Source organism: Anomaloglossus baeobatrachus, chromosome 6 (genome assembly GCF_048569485.1).
Source record: "Anomaloglossus baeobatrachus isolate aAnoBae1 chromosome 6, aAnoBae1.hap1, whole genome shotgun sequence".
Classification (NCBI taxonomy): domain Eukaryota; kingdom Metazoa; phylum Chordata; class Amphibia; order Anura; family Aromobatidae; genus Anomaloglossus; species Anomaloglossus baeobatrachus.
This window is the reverse complement of record NC_134358.1, coordinates 425,815,270-425,836,464: the sequence shown is the minus strand read 5'-3', so window position 1 is coordinate 425,836,464 and position 21,195 is coordinate 425,815,270. Positions and strand designations below refer to the sequence as shown.

The window sequence follows — 21,195 nt, the reverse complement described above, 5'->3', positions numbered from 1 at the left end:
AGTTGTAGTGTGCAACGCAGGCAGACGCGCTCTGCAAATGTCTTTGCACTAGTGGGACTATAGCAAAGTCCAATAGCCACGTATAGGATGCCACTAGGTACACTGAGTGTTTGCTAGTATAATGGCTTGGTTAGAATGAGTTGTAGTGTGCAACGCAGGCAGACGCGCTCTGCAAATGTCTTTGCACTAGTGGGACTATAGCAAAGTCCAATAGCCACGTATAGGATGCCACTAGGTACACTGAGTGTTTGCTAGTATAATGGCTTGGTTAGAATGAGTTGTAGTGTGCAACGCAGGCAGACGCGCTCTGCAAATGTCTTTGCACTAGTGGGACTATAGCAAAGTCCAATAGCCACGTATAGGATGCCACTAGGTACACTGAGTGTTTGCTAGTATAATGGCTTGGTTAGAATGAGTTGTAGTGTGCAACGCAGGCAGACGCGCTCTGCAAATGTCTTTGCACTAGTGGGACTATAGCAAAGTCCAATAGCCACGTATAGGATGCCACTAGGTACACTGAGTGTTTGCTAGTATAATGGCTTGGTTAGAATGAGTTGTAGTGTGCAACGCAGGCAGACGCGCTCTGCAAATGTCTTTGCACTAGTGGGACTATAGCAAAGTCCAATAGCCACGTATAGGATGCCACTAGGTACACTGAGTGTTTGCTAGTATAATGGCTTGGTTAGAATGAGTTGTAGTGTGCAACGCAGGCAGACGCGCTCTGCAAATGTCTTTGCACTAGTGGGACTATAGCAAAGTCCAATAGCCACGTATAGGATGCCACTAGGTACACTGAGTGTTTGCTAGTATAATGGCTTGGTTAGAATGAGTTGTAGTGTGCAACGCAGGCAGACGCGCTCTGCAAATGTCTTTGCACTAGTGGGACTATAGCAAAGTCCAATAGCCACGTATAGGATGCCACTAGGTACACTGAGTGTTTGCTAGTATAATGGCTTGGTTAGAATGAGTTGTAGTGTGCAACGCAGGCAGACGCGCTCTGCAAATGTCTTTGCACTAGTGGGACTATAGCAAAGTCCAATAGCCACGTATAGGATGCCACTAGGTACACTGAGTGTTTGCTAGTATAATGGCTTGGTTAGAATGAGTTGTAGTGTGCAACGCAGGCAGACGCGCTCTGCAAATGTCTTTGCACTAGTGGGACTATAGCAAAGTCCAATAGCCACGTATAGGATGCCACTAGGTACACTGAGTGTTTGCTAGTATAATGGCTTGGTTAGAATGAGTTGTAGTGTGCAACGCAGGCAGACGCGCTCTGCAAATGTCTTTGCACTAGTGGGACTATAGCAAAGTCCAATAGCCACGTATAGGATGCCACTAGGTACACTGAGTGTTTGCTAGTATAATGGCTTGGTTAGAATGAGTTGTAGTGTGCAACGCAGGCAGACGCGCTCTGCAAATGTCTTTGCACTAGTGGGACTATAACAAAGTCCAATAGCCACGTATAGGATGCCACTAGGTACACTGAGTGTTTGCTAGTATAATGGCTTGGTTAGAATGAGTTGTAGTGTGCAACGCAGGCAGACGCGCTCTGCAAATGTCTTTGCACTAGTGGGACTATAGCAAAGTCCAATAGCCACGTATAGGATGCCACTAGGTACACTGAGTGTTTGCTAGTATAATGGCTTGGTTAGAATGAGTTGTAGTGTGCAACGCAGGCAGACGCGCTCTGCAAATGTCTTTGCACTAGTGGGACTATAGCAAAGTCCAATAGCCACGTATAGGATGCCACTAGGTACACTGAGTGTTTGCTAGTATAATGGCTTGGTTAGAATGAGTTGTAGTGTGCAACGCAGGCAGACGCGCTCTGCAAATGTCTTTGCACTAGTGGGACTATAGCAAAGTCCAATAGCCACGTATAGGATGCCACTAGGTACACTGAGTGTTTGCTAGTATAATGGCTTGGTTAGAATGAGTTGTAGTGTGCAACGCAGGCAGACGCGCTCTGCAAATGTCTTTGCACTAGTGGGACTATAGCAAAGTCCAATAGCCACGTATAGGATGCCACTAGGTACACTGAGTGTTTGCTAGTATAATGGCTTGGTTAGAATGAGTTGTAGTGTGCAACGCAGGCAGACGCGCTCTGCAAATGTCTTTGCACTAGTGGGACTATAGCAAAGTCCAATAGCCACGTATAGGATGCCACTAGGTACACTGAGTGTTTGCTAGTATAATGGCTTGGTTAGAATGAGTTGTAGTGTGCAACGCAGGCAGACGCGCTCTGCAAATGTCTTTGCACTAGTGGGACTATAGCAAAGTCCAATAGCCACGTATAGGATGCCACTAGGTACACTGAGTGTTTGCTAGTATAATGGCTTGGTTAGAATGAGTTGTAGTGTGCAACGCAGGCAGACGCGCTCTGCAAATGTCTTTGCACTAGTGGGACTATAGCAAAGTCCAATAGCCACGTATAGGATGCCACTAGGTACACTGAGTGTTTGCTAGTATAATGGCTTGGTTAGAATGAGTTGTAGTGTGCAACGCAGGCAGACGCGCTCTGCAAATGTCTTTGCACTAGTGGGACTATAGCAAAGTCCAATAGCCACGTATAGGATGCCACTAGGTACACTGAGTGTTTGCTAGTATAATGGCTTGGTTAGAATGAGTTGTAGTGTGCAACGCAGGCAGACGCGCTCTGCAAATGTCTTTGCACTAGTGGGACTATAGCAAAGTCCAATAGCCACGTATAGGATGCCACTAGGTACACTGAGTGTTTGCTAGTATAATGGCTTGGTTAGAATGAGTTGTAGTGTGCAACGCAGGCAGACGCGCTCTGCAAATGTCTTTGCACTAGTGGGACTATAGCAAAGTCCAATAGCCACGTATAGGATGCCACTAGGTACACTGAGTGTTTGCTAGTATAATGGCTTGGTTAGAATGAGTTGTAGTGTGCAATGCAGGCAGACGCGCTCTGCAAATGTCTTTGCACTAGTGGGACTATAGCAAAGTCCAATAGCCACGTATAGGATGCCACTAGGTACACTGAGTGTTTGCTAGTATAATGGCTTAGTTATCAGTTGGAGTGTGCAGAGGACAAGAGGGTACAGTGGCAGGATTGTGGTGCTCTGGGTAGAGGAATGGAAGCCTGCCTTTCTATTCCCTCCTAATGGTGAAATGCAGGTAGGAAATCCCTGACCTGGGCTACACAGACGCTGTTGCTGTTTGCAGGACCTGTCACCTATGGCTCTCTGACCCTGCCGGTTGGAGCCCTTAAAAGGACTGCTATAAAGTGCTCTCCCTAAGCTGTCTAACGCTGTGTATGCAGCGCATACAGCTGTATCGGCTATAGGACTCAGGAAGACGGAGCTGCGACAGTGATGTCTGACACCAAAGACGCAGAAGGCAGATAATGGCGTCCGTGAAGAAAATGTCCGGTTTTATAATGCAGGGACATGTGACATGCAGATCCTATCACACATGCCGTTGCTTCTCTGGCTCAAAGTCCACTTAGCTGTGTGTGTGTCTGGGATTGGCTGACATGCTGGCCCGCCCCACAAGACGCGCGCGCTTAGGGAAGGAAGACAAGAAAAAAAAAAAAAAAAAATGGCGATCGCCATTATAGAAACAGCAGTGATCTGAAGGCGCTGTTCACGCACACTATACACTGAAATGTGATAATAGTTTGATTCACAGAGTGACTTACACTATTACAGCAGAAACCAAGCTATGATTTAGCTGTTTTTTGGCTGCTAGAACCGTTCTCGAACGTTTCTAGAACTACCGAGCTTTTGCAAAAAGCTCGAGTTCTAGTTCGATCTAGAACATGCCCCAAAATCACTCGAGCCGCGAACTGGAGAACCACGAACCACGAACCGCGCTCAACTCTAGTCCTCAGACATGAATAAAGGATATTGTCATGTTAGTGTTTGTATATAAATCTCTCTCCTTACATGCTTCAGAAATAATTAGACCCACTGGTGGAAGGCAGCAAAAGAATCATTTATCTTCCTCAAGTATAGAACAGATCTGAAAAACTGTTCCTGTTTAATAAAAGACAGATTTCAGAAATATGTGGCTGCTGGGATTATACACTGTGCCGTGAAGTCACCATCTTCTGCTCCGCGTGGAAGCTTCTTATGTACTGTAGCAGTAATTAGAAGTAACACCACTACATAGACAATGTGAGGTGCTCATTGTGTGAACTTTGTTTGTTGCAGACACATCAAGACAATGTGCTCGGAAATGTAATTCAGAACGTGATCTCTTTATTATACAATTTGGTTGCTCAAAAAGATACAAACATGAAGCTTCTCTATGAGCAGGGTAAGTACATCATATATAATTTATATGTATTTGGAGATATGTGTGCTCTGGGGGGAAGTTTTTCTTATATTATGTCAGCACTGCATTATGTAATTTAAAGGAAATCTCTCCCCTGGTTTCCCATTTTGAACTGCTGCCAGCATGTTATGTGCTTCCTAATTAAAATCTTGCCTATCAGTCTTGTGTGTCCTTGTAGTCAGGCATAATCCTAAAAATTATCTGTATAGACACCTCTTTCAGTATGGCAAGCAGAATAGAGTGGTCAGATGGCCGTGTACAGACCAACCCCGGCGTCTGCTGTGCACTGGCCCTTGTGTTTTTGATGTGGCTTGGTTAGAGAGCTTACAAGCAAGCATCAACGTTGGTCCTCAATACTGTCACGCACTGACTACCGAGGTTCCTCTAGGTATACGGGAAACCCTGGCAAGCACCGCAACACACAGGGCACATGATACAACTGTGGGCCCTGGCACTAGGTAAAGGGGAAGCAGGGTCACCTCCTAAACTCACCTAAAGCTGATCCATGCACTCCCTAACATCCCTATTTGGGCTCATTCATCCAGTTGCTGATCACGCGCCAATCCTTGTCTTTCCTTGGACTCAGCCCTGTATAGTGAGCAGGGCAGCTGAAACGCTAGTCAATTTCTAGGTTAAACACACAGAGGATTAGACAGAAAAGGGTAAAATAAACAGCAATCATACAAAGCACTCCAAATAACAAGAGGTAATAATGAGGAATGGACCAAGAGAGAAAAACCAAGAGGCCTGAGTAAGGGAAAAACTCAACACCACTTTTATACAGCAAATGTTCATTGAAAGTGTTCCTGGTCCACAGCTCACAGGTTTCCTCTAGTGGCAAACTAAGCAGAAACTATCAGCAGCGATTACCTGACCTAGGAGGGAAGTCGTTTTAGCAAAGCTAATTAGCAATAGATAACAGCTGGCTATTGCTTTCATTCAGAGTTCAACAGCCTAGACAATTTACTTAACCCCAGTAGCGCTGGAAAAAGGTGAATCTGCACAGCCAGCATTATTAACCTAAGCAAGTGAGTATGAAGCCCTGCGCTGTGATTTCCTGACACCAGAAATAGGAGGGACCACTCTCCGTTGTGGTACCCTTAGTTGTGGTACCCTTATGACCAATACCCATTGGACCATTCGTATCTTATTACCATACAGGGAGAGCAGATCAATTTTAGCGATATGCCTGGCTGGAAGGGCACATGGAATGAATCTTTAGGATCCTAATATAGAGGAATGTTATGTGCTGGCACCAGTTTAATAACGGGAATCCTGATGGCTAGTATTCTTTAAATCCAATGTGTTACACCGTGTAAAATCATTAGGCTAGGTTCACAGGATTAAGCGTCTGTTCTGTGCCTAAAATCGCATTTTATCTGCTAATATTCTAAATCTAACCCAAGTGAGTATTTCATACTCTGTAGACTATGAGCCCTCTTGGTCAGGGTCCTCTTTCTTCATGCACCCGTATGTGGCTTGTACTGTTCATGAATATTGTACTTGTTTTTATTATGTATACCCCTTTTCACATGTAAAGCGCCATGGAATAAATGGCACTATAATAATAAATAATAATAATACTCTATTCACAATCAGTAGCAAAACTCTCTGTGAAATACGGAGTATATTGCTCACTTTTAAATCTGCAGCATGTGCTGTATTCTGAGTGGAAAAAACATAGATTGGTCGCATTGAATGACATTAAGGCTAATCCTGGCATTAAGGCTCTGCCAACAAATTCACGGCAGAGATCCAAATGCCAGCTTTGGATTTCTGCAGCAGATTGATCTGCAAAATGCTTATTGGATTTGCAATAGGCAGTTTTTGAATATGAGAACATGCAATACCTTAAGGTATTCTATTTTCATTTTTCTGAAATCCCTCATTAAACATCCATGTACTGTGCGTTTTCACAATCAGTGAGCAAATCAGCAGCATGCTTCCATGTGAACACAGAAAAGCAATGAAAAGCTACCGATCCCAGCACTTCCTGCTGTCTGGTGAACTCCAACCTAATTACTTTCAGCAATAGATACAATAGTGCAATACTCTGAAGCTTACAGCCAATATTACACTTTACATTGAACCACAGATGTTTTTCTGTACATTCTCAGCTACATAAAGGTGTTGTCCACTACTCAGACAACCACTTATCAATCAGAGTGCTTGCCCTCATTAATATAAAAACACATACTCACCTTCGGTGCCGTTCCAGCAGTCTCGGTAGTCGCTCTCCTGGGGTTCATGAAATGTTATGTCACGCAAGCCCTGTGTCCAGTCAGTGCTGGCTTCGCTCTCTCCGATTTCAGACATATCGAACATTGAGAGGAAGTGAGTGGCCAGTTGTAGTTCTAATTTGCTCTTGATGTTTGATTTATCCAAAGTTGGGGACACTGAAAGCAGCGCTGATTGGGCATAGGGCTTGCGTGACATAACATTTCGTGAACCCCAGGAAAGCAAGTGCCGTCGCCTCTAAAACCACATCAGCATTGGAGGTGAGTATACGGGTTCTTCTTTTAATGGGGGCAAACACTCTGAGAAGTTGTCCGAGTAGTGGACAACCCCTTTAACATAAATTACTGTTGTAGATAATGCTTCGGGCTTCCGTTTGCATGTATAGAAATGTATACTTACAGTGGAGATGTGGCTGTAACGCTCCGGCAAGGGATCGCCCAGTGCATGGCACAACACAAATGGTGCTGGAAAGGGGGTAGGAAGGTGTTTCTGATAGGAAGAGAGGAGATGGGTCAGCACCTTACATTAACCTGTGTCTGCTCCCTAAGCTCCCTAACGTCCCTAAGTGGGTCATTCCCCCTGCTGCTGCCACATGCTTAGTCCCTAGCTTTCCCTCCACTCACCCTGGGTAGTGCAAAAGCTGGTGAGTGCATTAGACTTCAACACTACAGTAATAAGACACATGGGAAGGAAGACAGACAAGGGAACAGTGACGAAAAAGGAAAAAGGATAAACTCTGACTCCAAAGCTGTAGCCAAGCACCTTAGCTGCAAGCAGCACAACCTCAGCAACTTCCAGAGGCTTCCTTAGCGTCTAAAAGTGCAGATGTTTATTTGTTAGTTTATTTCATGTGCAATATGCATCTGTTCACACTTGTCTGTTAAGAAGTTCTGTCAGTTTTCTTATTTTGGATTATGGGATCATGCCTTCTGACTGAGCACTCCTTCCTATTAACGTAAGGCAATTTTTAATTTCCTAGTAGCAGGTTCCTGCCCACCCATAAAATTGTAGGCTGTTCAGCCCAGATAGATGCATCATTAGGTTGGGGATCAGCAAAGAGAGATATGCCTTGATGCTGGCTGCTGGGCTCACATAAAACTGGCCTTTTTTATACTCTGTCTCAATTTTTAAATTTACTTCCTTACTACTTACTAGTAATGCATGTCCAAGTTCCTTGATTCATTGTCTGTATACCTTAGCATCTGAGTGCAGCTGTTTATTTGTTAGACTTCTGGCAGAAACGCTTTGACGAATTGGCGCCTTTGTGTAATACTACATTAACACGTTTAGTATTTGGTCAGGATTTAACATCAGTATTTGTAAGTTAAAATCAGGAATGGGTGAAAAATGCAAAAGTGGTGCCCGTGTTTCTAATATACACTTCCTCTGATTGTTCCACTCCTGATTTTGGCTTTCAAATACAGTTGTAAAATACTGATTGTATGAAGGTGGCCTAAGACTGTGAAAAAAATTCAGTTTGCAAATGAAATGACAACAAAAAGCATCTTCCTTTGCTAATTACCTCGCTATGATCTGCAGTTTCATTGCATAACCATGTGGCCATTAACACTGAAAGCGCATTTAGCTGCAGTCATTTGCAAAGTGCATCAGTTCATAACAGCATGGACTTTGGCTACATCATGACTGCATCTCAGCCATAATGCGGTGGCAACCAATGAACCCAGCTATACAGGAAGAGGTTATCCAACTCCAGTTAGCCCTTTGTATAAAAAAAAGCCCCAACAAACTAATGGTGTTCAATTATTTTAGTAAAACATCAACCAGATTTATTTAATAATTGGGTTAATTAGGATAAGACGTAATCAGGTTTAATTGCTGCCATAACTGTTATAGTAACGTGAAGCAGGTTATCTCACAATCAAAGGTGATTCTTAAAGGCATAAGAAAGAAAGTTATTGAAATATATCCATCTGGAAGCAGATTCTAGTAAACCACAATGAAAATAGTTATCTCCAAATGGAGAAAACTCTGGAAAATGTTGAATCTTCCAAGAAGGGACCAACCTATGACCACACCTGGACAGCTTATCCAGGAAGTCATAAAAGTGCCAAGATGGATCTCAAAAACTGAAGACCTTGCTCACATAAAAAAAAAGGTCAGCATTAATGACTCTACCATTAAGAGTTACTAGAGAAGACAGTATTCATGCACGAGTTGGAAGGCACCTTCTTGACCCCAAGCTGTATGTGGGATACAGTCGAGTCATGATTCTTCTCTTCCAAAACGTCTGTCTCTTCTGAATTTCTCCTAAAAAGGAGCACTCTCTAAAAGTCGTACTGTGAGGTGTGGGGACAGAAGTATAAGTTTTACGTTTTATTAAGAAATTCTAAAATAATTTCTGGTCTGTGATATAAAGTTCAAACATTTGTTACATAAGCAGGTCTTTGATTGTAAAGGATATTATGCTAGAAAAGGCATGAAGGTTTTGGTTACATCGAAGCAATTCTCTAAATAAGGGTGATTCATAAAACTGATCTTCAGTTATCAGAAGACGTTCGTTGCAGTTATTGCTGCTAAAAGTGGCATAGGCCAAATATAGAGTTGAGGAAGGGACAATTAATTTTTTCACACTTTCTGTTGAATACATTTTTTTCTTTCTTTAAATAAAAAGGTAATGTAAACATTATTGGGGGGAATTTACCATACTCTCAATTTTTTGCTAATTTTTTTACCTTTTCAGATAGTGTGTTTGGCTTCGCAAAAGGTGTACAACACATTTTTTATAATGTATGCCAGAAATCTGTCATTTATTATAACAGAAATCCATGCCAGCTTCTAGTATATATTAGCTTTCATTTTTTGGTGTATGGGATCCCAAAAGATGTATAAGATTTATAAAGCAGCATGTTCCCCTTAATAACCCAAATGCTGGGTTTCCTTATTTGCGATACTTTGCCAGGCCTTTATTGCAGTTGACGCCAGTTGTTGCTTGTTTGCGGGTCATTCTGTCTTAAAGGGATTTTCAAACAAAGCTAAATTTAAAGTTAATTTTAATCAATAGATCTTGGAATAATAATAAGTTCCACAATTGGATGTGTTTAAACTAAATGTTTGTAACGCCTGCCTGCTCCACAGACTCAGATGGGATGTAATGGACAGGCTAGAGGGAAGCCACTTACCAAGCAGGACCCCCAGAACTCTGAAACCCTTTAACACCTATACAGGGATTTGGAATTACACAGGGCCCTGGAGATCACAACCTGTGGAAGGCTGCAGTCCGATGAGAGTAGTCGTCAGGCAGGGTCAAACCAGGAATAGCAGAATAGGGACAGAATTGGTAGGCAAGGACGTAATCGGAAAACGTAGCAGAGGTCAAATCCGGAACGGGCAGCGAGGTACAAAAAACAGCAGGCAGGAGGGTAGTCAGAAAACATGCAGAAGTCAGCACACAGGAATCACTAAACAGAATAGGGCGGATCAGGAGCCAGGAAATCAGAACTATCTCTGGCAGAGGTCAGCAGACAGGAGGGGAATTAAGAAGGGTGTGGTGTCTTCCCATTGGCTGTAGCTGAATGATGGCAACTTCAGCTGGAAGACACACGCCACCTATAGTTAGTCAGTGGTACTGCCGATCCCAAGATAACCCAGCCCAGTGGATGATCGGAGCCTGCGCCCACCAGTGCCACTGGCATCGACTCCTCTCCCATCACCAGAACCATCCACTGCAGGAACACAGCGTCGCCTTGCGATCGGAGTAGAGGTCACTGGAGCGGACTCCGGTGGTGATGTAACAATGTTCCTGTGCTGAGATTTTATAAATGTGTCCTGCTATGTACTGTGTAATGGCCATGTCTGACCGTATAGGGACATGATCAAATCATACCACATATGTGGGCAGGTGAGGATGCAAACAAGTATACAGACATTACAGCATCGCTCTGATCAGCAGAAATTCTGTGTTCTCGTGAATGCCAGCTCTCTGCCACCATTCACAGGAAGTGAGTCATGACAGCGACAGTGGTCATCATCTTACTCCACAGCTGCCATAACAACCCATTGGCGCCCTATGATCATGTCACAGGCCGGCCGATGGTGGTGGAGAACAGCGCGATACCCACAGGTTTGACAGTGGGATCTAAGGGGTTAAAAGGCATGCGTGGATCTCTGATTACATCAGCAGATGTGCAGGGATTATCGTGGGCTCACCATGGGGAGACTGCGGTAATGGGACAGGCACAAACAAAGACGTACCAGTACGTCCTTGGTCGTGAAGAGGTTAAGCAAATTTTATTTGATATTTACATCGTATAGCATTTATATAAGAAAAAAAAACATATTCATACATAAAACTGGCAGAAAAAATACCAAGTTCATGCTGTATTTCCTCATCCCATCCTTTTACATTTTTATTGTTACAATTCTTATGCATAAAAATCTAAGTATACAAAACAAAAAACTTTTAGACCTACATTCCCTCTTTAACATTTGAGTTTCCCTAATGACCCTCTCTGTTCTTCATTACTATACCATGCTTGTGGATAACTGTGTTCAATAAAAGTTCTTCATTTTTATATTTTCTTTTACAAACCCCTTTTTTGCAGGTTTTTCTTTATTTCTTTCAGTGTCTATTTTTTATCATATAACATCAATATCTTCAATGTTTCTATTTCTGTCATCTGCAGAGCTTGGTTTTCTATCTAATGCCTACGAATCCATTTTTTTATCACTATCAGAATCGCATATTCCTTTACAGACAAAAATATGCCCACGGTTATAATTTTTGTTTAAGGTAATCTAGTGGAAAAGGCAAGTTTATGGAGTTTTGGGAACAATAATCCTCCAAACCATGTTTATATATACAATAGAATCCCAACCTTTTTGTATATATGGACAATCCCATATGCTATGTAGCAAATTTGCTTTATATAGATTGCACTTTAGACAATTTATTAAATGATGAGTCGGTGAATTTTGATAAACAAATTCAAATGCGTATATGGTGTTATGTATCAATTCATATTGCATTTCCCTCCATTATTCACTAATTATTGCTTTCCTTACCCGTTCCCATCCCAATAGAATTTCATCTTTCTGGATCTTGTCCCAGCTAGAAAAAATGCTATCCTTCCATGTGAATTGTTCTTGGCTATATATAGTAGATTAAGTGTGATATTTCGACCTTGTACCTATCAATAGGTCAAAATTTCCCTTTTTTTCAGCCTTTCCCAAGTCCACTAATGAAAGAAATATAGTGACTAGTTATTTGTGTGAATTGTAGAAACTGATGATTTCTCAAATCATTCTGAATGGATAATTCTGGATAGGAAACCACCTTCCTTCTTCAAATTCTAAGAAATCTCCCAATTTTTCAATTCCCTTATTTTTTTATTGTTGAAACAGTTTATTTTGTCCCCCTTATATATAGCTTTAATATTTCCATGAAGGAGAATAATTATTAATATAACATGAGAGTTTGTATAATTTTCTGACAGTTCTCCAAGCACCAATAGTAGCTTTTAATACACTACTTAATCTACTATGTAAAGCTGAATGAGTGTGTGTGTGTGTGTGTGTGTGTGTGTGTGTGTGTGTGTCCGGGATTGGCATCTGCACCGTCACAGCCACAAAATTTTGCACACTCACACGTCTGGACCCCGAGAGCATCATAGGCTATGTTGTGAGGCGAAATTTTAACACCACGCGTTCCAATTTACCAATAAATTTCTTCAGCGCTCTATTGGGAGACCCAGACGATTGGGGTATAGCTACTGCCCTCTGGAGGCCACACAAAGCACTACATTAAAAGTGCAAGGCCCCTCCCCCTCTGGCTATACCCCCCCCGTGGTATCACGGGTTCTCCAGTTTTAGCTTTGTGTGCGAAGGAGGTCAGACATTCCATGCATAGCTCCACAGATTTTAGTCAGCAGTAGCTGCTGACTATTTCGGATGGAAGAAAAGAGGACACATATAGTGTCCCCAGCATGCTCCCTTCTCACCCCTGGATGGTGTTGTAAGGTTGAGGTACCTATTGCTGGTACAGGGCTGGAGCCTGACATGCTGTTTTCCTTCCACATCCCCTGGTAGGGCTCTGTGGAAGTGGGATCCTGCCGGCCTCTCAGCTCTGACGCCGGGCTCCATCCACAGACCCATTAGAACCTGATGGAGACGGAGCAGGAGTACGATCAGGGACAGGCCCTGCATCATACAGGTACTCTGTGTCCCCGGCAGGCACAGACACACTCCGGGCTGGCTGGGTGTTGTAGTGCGCCGGGGACCGCAACGTTGGAGCTAGTGTCCCTACAGATTACTGGGGGATTGTTTGTGTATGGGAACGCAGCGCCGACCCCCTCTGGACCGGGCGGCGCTGCTGTGACTTGTGGTGCGCCGGGGATCCGCCGTCCGCGCTTTTACGGCGGCGGCGGTTATAAATTGAGTCCCCGGCTTTTTGGGCCTAGGACGCCGGCAGCTCCGATTCGTTCCCGCCCCCACCCTGTCATTCAGGGCAGGGGAGAGACGCTGTTCGCTAGCAGCGACGAGGGCTGGAGCCTGATTTACATGCTCCAGCCCTCACACTAGGCACAGAGGGAAGCAGGCTTCCCGCTCTTGGCCAGGAACGCCCAGGGCCCGCCCCCCTTCTCTCTCAGGATGCCGGCAGCCATTACATGCAGTCTGGCTGGAGGAAGGACGCAAGGCTCTGGGAGACCTGGACTAGGGGCTATCTGGCGACCACACACCCGCTTTTTAAGCGGGCGGTAAGCGTTTTTTCTGTGCTGGTCCCTCTAGTGCCTCACGGTGTATTGGTGTACTGTGTAGGATATAGAGATATTGTATTTCTTGCACTGTAAGGTCGCTTCTGGCTGCATCTCCCAGATCACTCTGTGGAAGCAACAACATGCTCAAAACGCAAGGCTGCCAAGGCTAGGGCTGTGTATACTGCGTGTGCGGCATGTGGGGCTAATCTACCAGCAGGCTCCGATGACCCCCATTGTGTGCAATGCTCCGACCCGGTGCTGCTTCGCCAGCCGGAGTCTGGAGGGAGAGTGACCCAGGCTGAGACGCCTGTAAGTCCTGCCCCGGTGACAGGGACAGACTTTGCAGTTTTTGCTGATAATATGTCTGTCTCTATGGCAAAAATACTTGAAACCTTGCAATCTATGCATGGGGCTCAGTCTTTGGGCACGGCGAGGCCTCTGTCCTCAGGTCCCCCTCACTTGGAATTAATCCAGCCCACAGGGGAGTCCCCGGCTTCACAGGCCGAGGATTATGAGTCAGATGATAGCCCCAGCCACCCTAAGCGAGCTCGCTGGGAAAGACCCTCGACGTCATCACACTGCTCAGGGTCTCAGCGCAATCAGTCTCCCTGTGATGTGTCTGATGAGAGTGATCAGGAATCCATTCCTGGAACCCCTCTCAACCTGGATACCCCTGATGGGGATGCCATGGTAAACGACCTTATCTCAGCCATCAATAGGCTGTTGGATATTTCTCCCCCAGCCCCTTCAGCAGAAGAGGCGGCTGCGGAGCAGGAGAAGTTTCGTTTCCTTTATCCCAAGCGTAAATTGAGTGCTTTGTTGGATCACGCTGACTTCAGAGAATCAATCCAGAAGCACGACGCTCACCCAGAAAGGCGTTTCTCTAAACGATCTAAAGATACGCGTTTCCCTTTCCCCCCGAGGTGGTCAAGCGCTGGACACAGTGTCCAAAGGTAGACCCCCCGATTTCCAAACTCGCAGCTAGGTCCATAGTTGCAGTGGAGGATGGCGCTTCACTTAAAGATGCCAATGACAGACAGATGGACCTTTGGTTAAAATCTGTCTATGAAGCTATCGGCGCGTCGTTTGCTCCGGCATTCGCAGCCGTATGGGCACTCCAGGCTATTTCAGCTGGCTTAGCAAAAGTGGATGCTATCATACATCCAGCAGTGCCGCAAGTGGCGCACCTTACCACGCAGATGTCGGCGTTTGCGTCTTACGCTATCAATGCGGTCCTAGAATCTACCAGTCGCACCTCAATGGCGTCCGCCAATTCGGTAGTTTTGCGCAGAGCCTTGTGGTTAAAGGACTGGAAAGCAGATGCTGGTTCCAAAAAATGTTTAACCAGTTTGCCTTTATCTAGAGATAGACTGTTTGGCGAGCCATTGGCTGATATCATTAAGCAGTCTAAGGGTAAAGACTCCTCTTTACCACAACCCAGAACAACCAAACCTCAGCAGAAAAAGTGGCAGCAGAGGTTTCAGTCCTTTCGAGGTTCGGGCAAGACACCATTTACCTCGTACAAAGGGACTCAGAGGACGCAAAGAAACTCAGATTCGTGGCGGGCTCACACGCGCCCCAAGAAAGCAAATGGAGGTACCGCTTCCAAAGCGGCTACCTCATGACTTCCAGCCCCCTCCCTCCGCATCGCCGGTCGGGGGCAGGCTCTCCCGCTTTTCCGGCATTTGGATGTCACAGGTCAAAGACCGGTGGGTGACGGACATTTTGTCTCGCGGGTACAGAATCGAGTTCAATTCTCGTCCTCCAGCTCGGTTCTTCAGAACCTCCCCACATCCAGACCGAGCAGATGCTCTGCTGCAGGCGGTGGGCTCCCTAAGAGCGGAAGGAGTGGTGATCCCAGTCCCTCCTCAGGAACAAGGGCAAGGGTTTTACTCCAATCTCTTTGTGGTTCCAAAAAAGGACGGCTCGTTCCGTCCTGTTCTGGACCTAAAACGGCTCAACAAACATGTGCACGCCAGGAAGTTCCGGATGGAAACCCTGCGTTCTGTCATTGCCTCATTGTCCAGAGGAGACTTCCTTGCCTCAATAGACATCAAAGATGCTTATCTCCACGTGCCAATTGCTACAGAACATCAACGTTTTCTACGTTTTGTGATAGGAGACGACCATTTTCAGTTCGTAGCTCTGCCATTTGGTCTGGCGACAGCCCCACGGGTCTTCACCAAGGTCATGGCGGCGGTGGTAGCAGTCTTGCACTCTCAGGGACACTCGGTGATCCCTTACCTAGACGATTTATTGGTCAAAGCTCCCTCTCAAGAGGCATGTCAGCACAGCCTGAATGCTACGCTGGAGACCCTACAGTCTTTCGGGTGGATCATCAACTTTCCAAAGTCGATCCTATCACCGACTCAATCACTAGCGTATCTTGGCATGGAGTTTCATACTCTAGCAGCGATAGTGAAGCTTCCGCTGAACAAGCAGCGGTCCCTACAGACAGGGGTGCAATCTCTTCTGCAGGGCCAGTTGCATCCCTTGCGGCGCCTCATGCATTTCCTAGGGAAGATGGTGGCAGCCATGGAAGCAGTTCCCTTTGCGCAGTTTCATCTGCGCCCACTTCAATGGGACATTCTCCGCCAATGGGACGGGAAGTCAACGTCCCTGGACAGGAAAGTCTCGCTTTCCCAGATGGCCAAGGACTCCCTACAATGGTGGCTCCTTCCCACCTCATTGTCTCAGGGAAGATCCTTCCTGCCCCCATCCTGGGCAGTAGTCACGACAGATGCGAGTCTGTCAGGGTGGGGAGCAGTGTTTCTCCACCACAGGGCTCAGGGGACGTGGACTCCGCAGGAGTCCATCCTTCAGATCAATGTTCTGGAGATCAGAGCAGTGTATCTTGCTCTACTGGCCTTAGAACAGTGGCTGGAAGGAAAGCAGATCCGAATCCAATCGGACAACTCCACAGCGGTGGCATACATCAACCACCAAGGAGGGACGCGCAGTCGGCAAGCCTTCCAAGAAGTCCGGCGCATTCTAATGTGGGTGGAGGACAGAGCATCCACCATATCCGCGGTTCACATCCCAGGCGTAGAAAACTGGGAAGCAGACTTCCTCAGTCGCCAGGGCATGGACGCAGGGGAATGGTCCCTTCACCCGGACGTGTTTCAGGAAATCTGTCGCCGCTGGGGAGTGCCGGACGTCGACCTAATGGCATCCCGGCACAACAACAAGGTCCCGGCATTCATGGCGAGGTCGCGCGATCAAAGAGCTCTGGCGGCAGACGCCTTGGTTCAAGATTGGTCGCAGTTTCAGCTCCCATACGTGTTTCCGCCTCTGGCGCTCTTGCCCAGAGTGCTACGCAAGATCAGATCCGAGTGCAGCCGCATCATACTCGTCGCTCCAGACTGGCCGAGGAGGTCGTGGTATCCGGATCTGTGGCATCTCACGATCGGTCGACCGTGGTCACTGCCAGACCGACCAGACTTACTGTCCCAAGGGCCGTTTTTCCATCAGAATTCTGCGGCCCTGAACCTGACTGTGTGGCCATTGAGTCCTGGATCCTAGCATCTGCAGGATTATCTCAAGGAGTCGTTGCCACAATGAGACAAGCTAGAAAGTCGAATTCGGCTAAGATCTACCACAGAACGTGGAAGATTTTCTTATCCTGGTGCTCTGCTCAGGGAGTGTCTCCCTGGCCATTTGCATTGCCCAAGTTTCTTTCCTTCCTGCAATCGGGGTTAGAAAAGGGCTTGTCGCTCAGCTCCCTTAAAGGGCAAGTTTCGGCACTATCCGTGTTTTTTCAGAAGCGTCTAGCACGTCTTTCTAAGGTGCGCACGTTCCTGCAGGGGGTCTGTCATATTGTGCCCCCGTACAAGCGGCCGTTAGATCCATGGGATCTGAACAGGGTACTAGTTGCTCTCCAGAAGCCGCCCTTCGAGCCTCTGAAGGAAGTTTCCTTTTCTCGGCTGTCACAGAAAGTGGCGTTTCTTGTTGCGATCACATCGCTTCGGCGAGTGTCTGAGCTGGCAGCTCTGTCATCCAAGGCTCCTTTCCTGGTGTTCCACCAGGACAAGGTAGTGCTGCGCCCTATTCCGGAGTTTCTCCCTAAGGTCGTATCCTCTTTTCATCTTAATCAGGATATATCCTTGCCTTCTTTTTGTCCTCATCCGGTTCACCGGTATGATAAGGACTTACGTTTGCTAGATCTGGTGAGAGCACTCAGAATCTACATTTCCCGCACGGCGCCCATGCGCCGTGCCGATGCACTTTTTGTCCTTGTCGCTGGTCCGCGCAAGGGATTGCAGGCTTCTAAAGCCACCCTGGCTCGATGGATCAAAGAACCAATTCTAGAGGCCTACCGTTCTGCGGGGCTTCCGGTTCCTTCAGGGCTAAAAGCCCACTCAACCAGAGCCGTGGGTGCGTCCTGGGCATTACGTCACCAGGCTTCGGCTCAACAGGTGTGCCAGGCAGCTACCTGGTCCAGTCTGCACACTTTCACCAAGCATTATCAGGTGCATACCTATGCTTCGGCGGATGCCAGCTTAGGTAGAAGAGTCCTGCAGGCGGCAGTGACACCCCCGTAGGGGAGGGCTGTTTTGCAGCTCTAACATGAGGTATTTCTTTACCCACCCAGGGACAGCTTTTGGACGTCCCAATCGTCTGGGTCTCCCAATAGAGCGCTGAAGAAGAAGGGAATTTTGTTACTTACCGTAAATTCCTTTTCTTCTAGCTCTTATTGGGAGACCCAGCACCCGCCCTGTTGTCCTTCGGGATGTTTTTTTGTTGTTTGCGGGTACACATGTTGTTCATGTTGAACGGTTTTTCAGTTCTCCGATGTTATTCGGAGTTAATTTGTTTAAACCAGTTATTGGCTTCCTCCTTCTTGCTTTGGCACTAAAACTGGAGAACCCGTGATACCACGGGGGGGGTATAGCCAGAGGGGGAGGGGCCTTGCACTTTTAATGTAGTGCTTTGTGTGGCCTCCAGAGGGCAGTAGCTATACCCCAATCGTCTGGGTCTCCCAATAAGAGCTAGAAGAAAAGGAATTTACGGTAAGTAACAAAATTCCCTTCTTTGCCCCTATCTACATAATGGGGAAAAAGTGAAACGAAAAGTGTATCCGCACCGTCGCATTTACAAGCACGAAATTTTGCACAGACACCTCATGTGACCCAGGGAACACCGTAGACTATGTTTTGACAGGAAAATGTAACCCCGCACTTTACAGTTACTCTCCAAAAAACATGGCTCCATTAAAGTAAATGGAGCCTGGAACTACAGGTTATTACTATGAGCTGTGATTGGTTGATATAGGAACAAAAGACATTCATAGTATAAGAAGCTTATATGTGAGGTAATAAGGTGTCGGTGGGGAGACGGATAGAGAGAGACAAACACAGACAGACAGAGAGACAGACAGACGGAGAGACAGGCAGGAGACAGACAGAGACAAACAGTGAAAGAGACAGACAGACAGACCTGGAAAGAGACAGACCTGGAAAGAGACAGACCTGGAAAGAGACAGACCTGGAAAGAGACAGACCTGGAAAGAGACAGACCTGGAAAGAGACTGACCTGGAAAGAGACTGACCTGGAAAGAGACTGACCTGGAAAGAGACAGACAGACATGCAGACAGAAACAGGCAGACAGGCAAGGAGGAGACAACCAGAGAGACAGACAAAGATAGATGGCGAAAGACACAGACCTTGATAGAGACAGACGGGGAAAGAAACAGAGAAATAGAGACATACAGGAAAATACACAGACAAAGAGACGGCGAGACAGACTGGGAAAGAGGGAGACCTAGAAAGAGACAGATGGGGAAAGAAACAGAGATAGAGACAGACAAAAAAAAGACACAGAGACAGGCAGACGGGGAAAGAGACAGACGGGGAAAGAGACAGACGGAGCACATTACTTGGCTAATTTTGTTAAATCTGGGTGGAATATCTGTGGTGTTGAAATATATGTTGTGAAATGCTTCTATTTGCTTAGTTTTTGCCTTTTAATAATTACATATCTATCTATTTGTTTTGTGGTTTTTGTGTGCAGAATACATTTTTGTTAATACATTCTATTTTGTTAACAACAGTTATTAACCCGGGCGAAGTCGGGTAGTAAAGCTAGTTTCAAATATGAGATTTGCCCTGTTTTCACATGCAAGTACACTGTAGAGCATATGGTGTAGCTAGCTCCCTTTTCCAAAGACGTGCTAGAGAAATAACATGTTTCATTGATCCAGTCCCTTGTATGTCTGGTTAAGGCAGCTAGATTATATTCTCTTGTAAGAGAAGCTGAATTCCACCTTCCGTCCAATGAAGAGCCATCTTGTTATAAGAAATCCTTGGTCTTTTTCCTTGGCACAAATCTGTAAGGGGTATAGTATTGGAAAAATTAACATCTTTATCAGATGTGCGCTACCAAACCAAGATAATGTTAAGATTCCCTAGTTATTTATTTAGTTAGTTGTTTTATCAATTAAATATGAAAAATTTAATTTATATAATGATAGTCTTTCCTAATTTTGATTCTGAAATATAGAAAATAATCCGACACTACACTTACTTTTGTGTTCCATCTAGTCTGAAGCCTACTTTACACGAGTTGATCTATCGTGCGATAGCACGAGCGATCGTACCTGCCCACATCATTTTTGCGTCACGGGCAAATCGCTGCCCGTAGGGCACAAACTCGTTTAACCCCCGTCATACGTACTTACCTTCCGAACGACCTTGCTGTGGGCGACGAACGTCCACTTCCTGAAGTGGGAGGGACGTTCAGCGTCACAGCGACGTCACACGGCAGCCGGCCAATAGAAGCGAAGGGGCGGACATGAGCGGGATGTAAACATCTTGCCCACCTCCTTCCTTCCATTAAGCCGCTGGGTGCCATGGGACGCAGGTACGCTGTGTTCATCGTTCCCGTGGTGTCACACGGAGCAATGTGTGATGCAACGGAAACGATGAACAACCTGCACCTATGAAAATAAACGATATTATGAAAGTTAACGAAGAGTACATGACTCACGATTTGTGAGCGATACTGTGTCGCTCGGAGATGTCACTTGAGACGACGTTGTGCGCTATGCCGGATGTGCGTCACGAAAACCGTGACCCCGACGACATATCGCACAATATATCGTCTCGTGTAAAGCCCGCTTTACCCATATTTGTCTCAAAAACAATAGTTGACATTTATTTATATTAATTTTGTACCCTGTGAGTGACCCAAGGTTTGATATCTTATCTAAGCCTGTCTACAAGTGTTGCTTTGAATCTAATAAGAACAACATGTTATCGACAAAGCATATTCTTTTATTCTGCATACCTACCACTTTAATTCCCTTAACTCCTTCACCCCGGGCGATTTTCCGTTTTTCAGTTTTAATGTTTTCCTCCCCTTTTTCAGAGAGCCATAACCTTTTTATTTTTCTATCAATATTATCATATGAGGGCTTATTTTTTGCCAGACGAGTTGTACTTGTGAGAGAAATCATTAGTTTTACCATATAGTGTACTGGAAAACAGGAAAAAAAACTCCAAGTGCAAACAAAAGTGCAATTGCACGATAGTTTTTAAGGTATTTTATTCAATGTGTTCACTATATGGTAAAATTGATGTATCAGTATGATGCATCACATTGGCATGAGTTCGTAGAAACCAAACATGTATATTTTTACTTTTATCTAAAGGGTTAAAAGAAATTCAGAAATTTGTCCCAAAAAAAATTGCACTTTTGTCACCACTTTTTGATACTCCGTGTTCTCATTTTACAGGATCTAAGGTTCAGTGATGGCTTATTTTTTGCATCTTGAGCTGACGTTTTTAATGATACCATGTTTATGCAGATGCTACGTTATTGCATTTTAAAACATGTATAATATATAATTTTGGCGCTTGGAATTTTTTTCACGCCATGCTGTGTACCAATCACATGAATTGATTTTATATTTTGATAGATCGGGCAGTTCTGAATGCGGCGATACCA

At 45.5% G+C, this 21,195-nt stretch overlaps 1 protein-coding gene across 4 annotated transcripts in view; it reads left to right on the top strand.

The window, feature by feature from the left end:
* Positions 1 to 21,195, top strand: part of ULK4 (unc-51 like kinase 4) — a 1,163,168-nt gene that overhangs the window by 708,186 nt on the left and 433,787 nt on the right. For all 4 annotated transcript variants that reach the window (XM_075315178.1, XM_075315180.1, XM_075315177.1 and 1 more), the window contains exon 32: positions 4,176 to 4,281. In XM_075315178.1, coding sequence (XP_075171293.1) covers positions 4,176 to 4,281 — 106 coding nt within the window. The remainder of the gene's footprint in view (positions 1 to 4,175; positions 4,282 to 21,195) is intronic.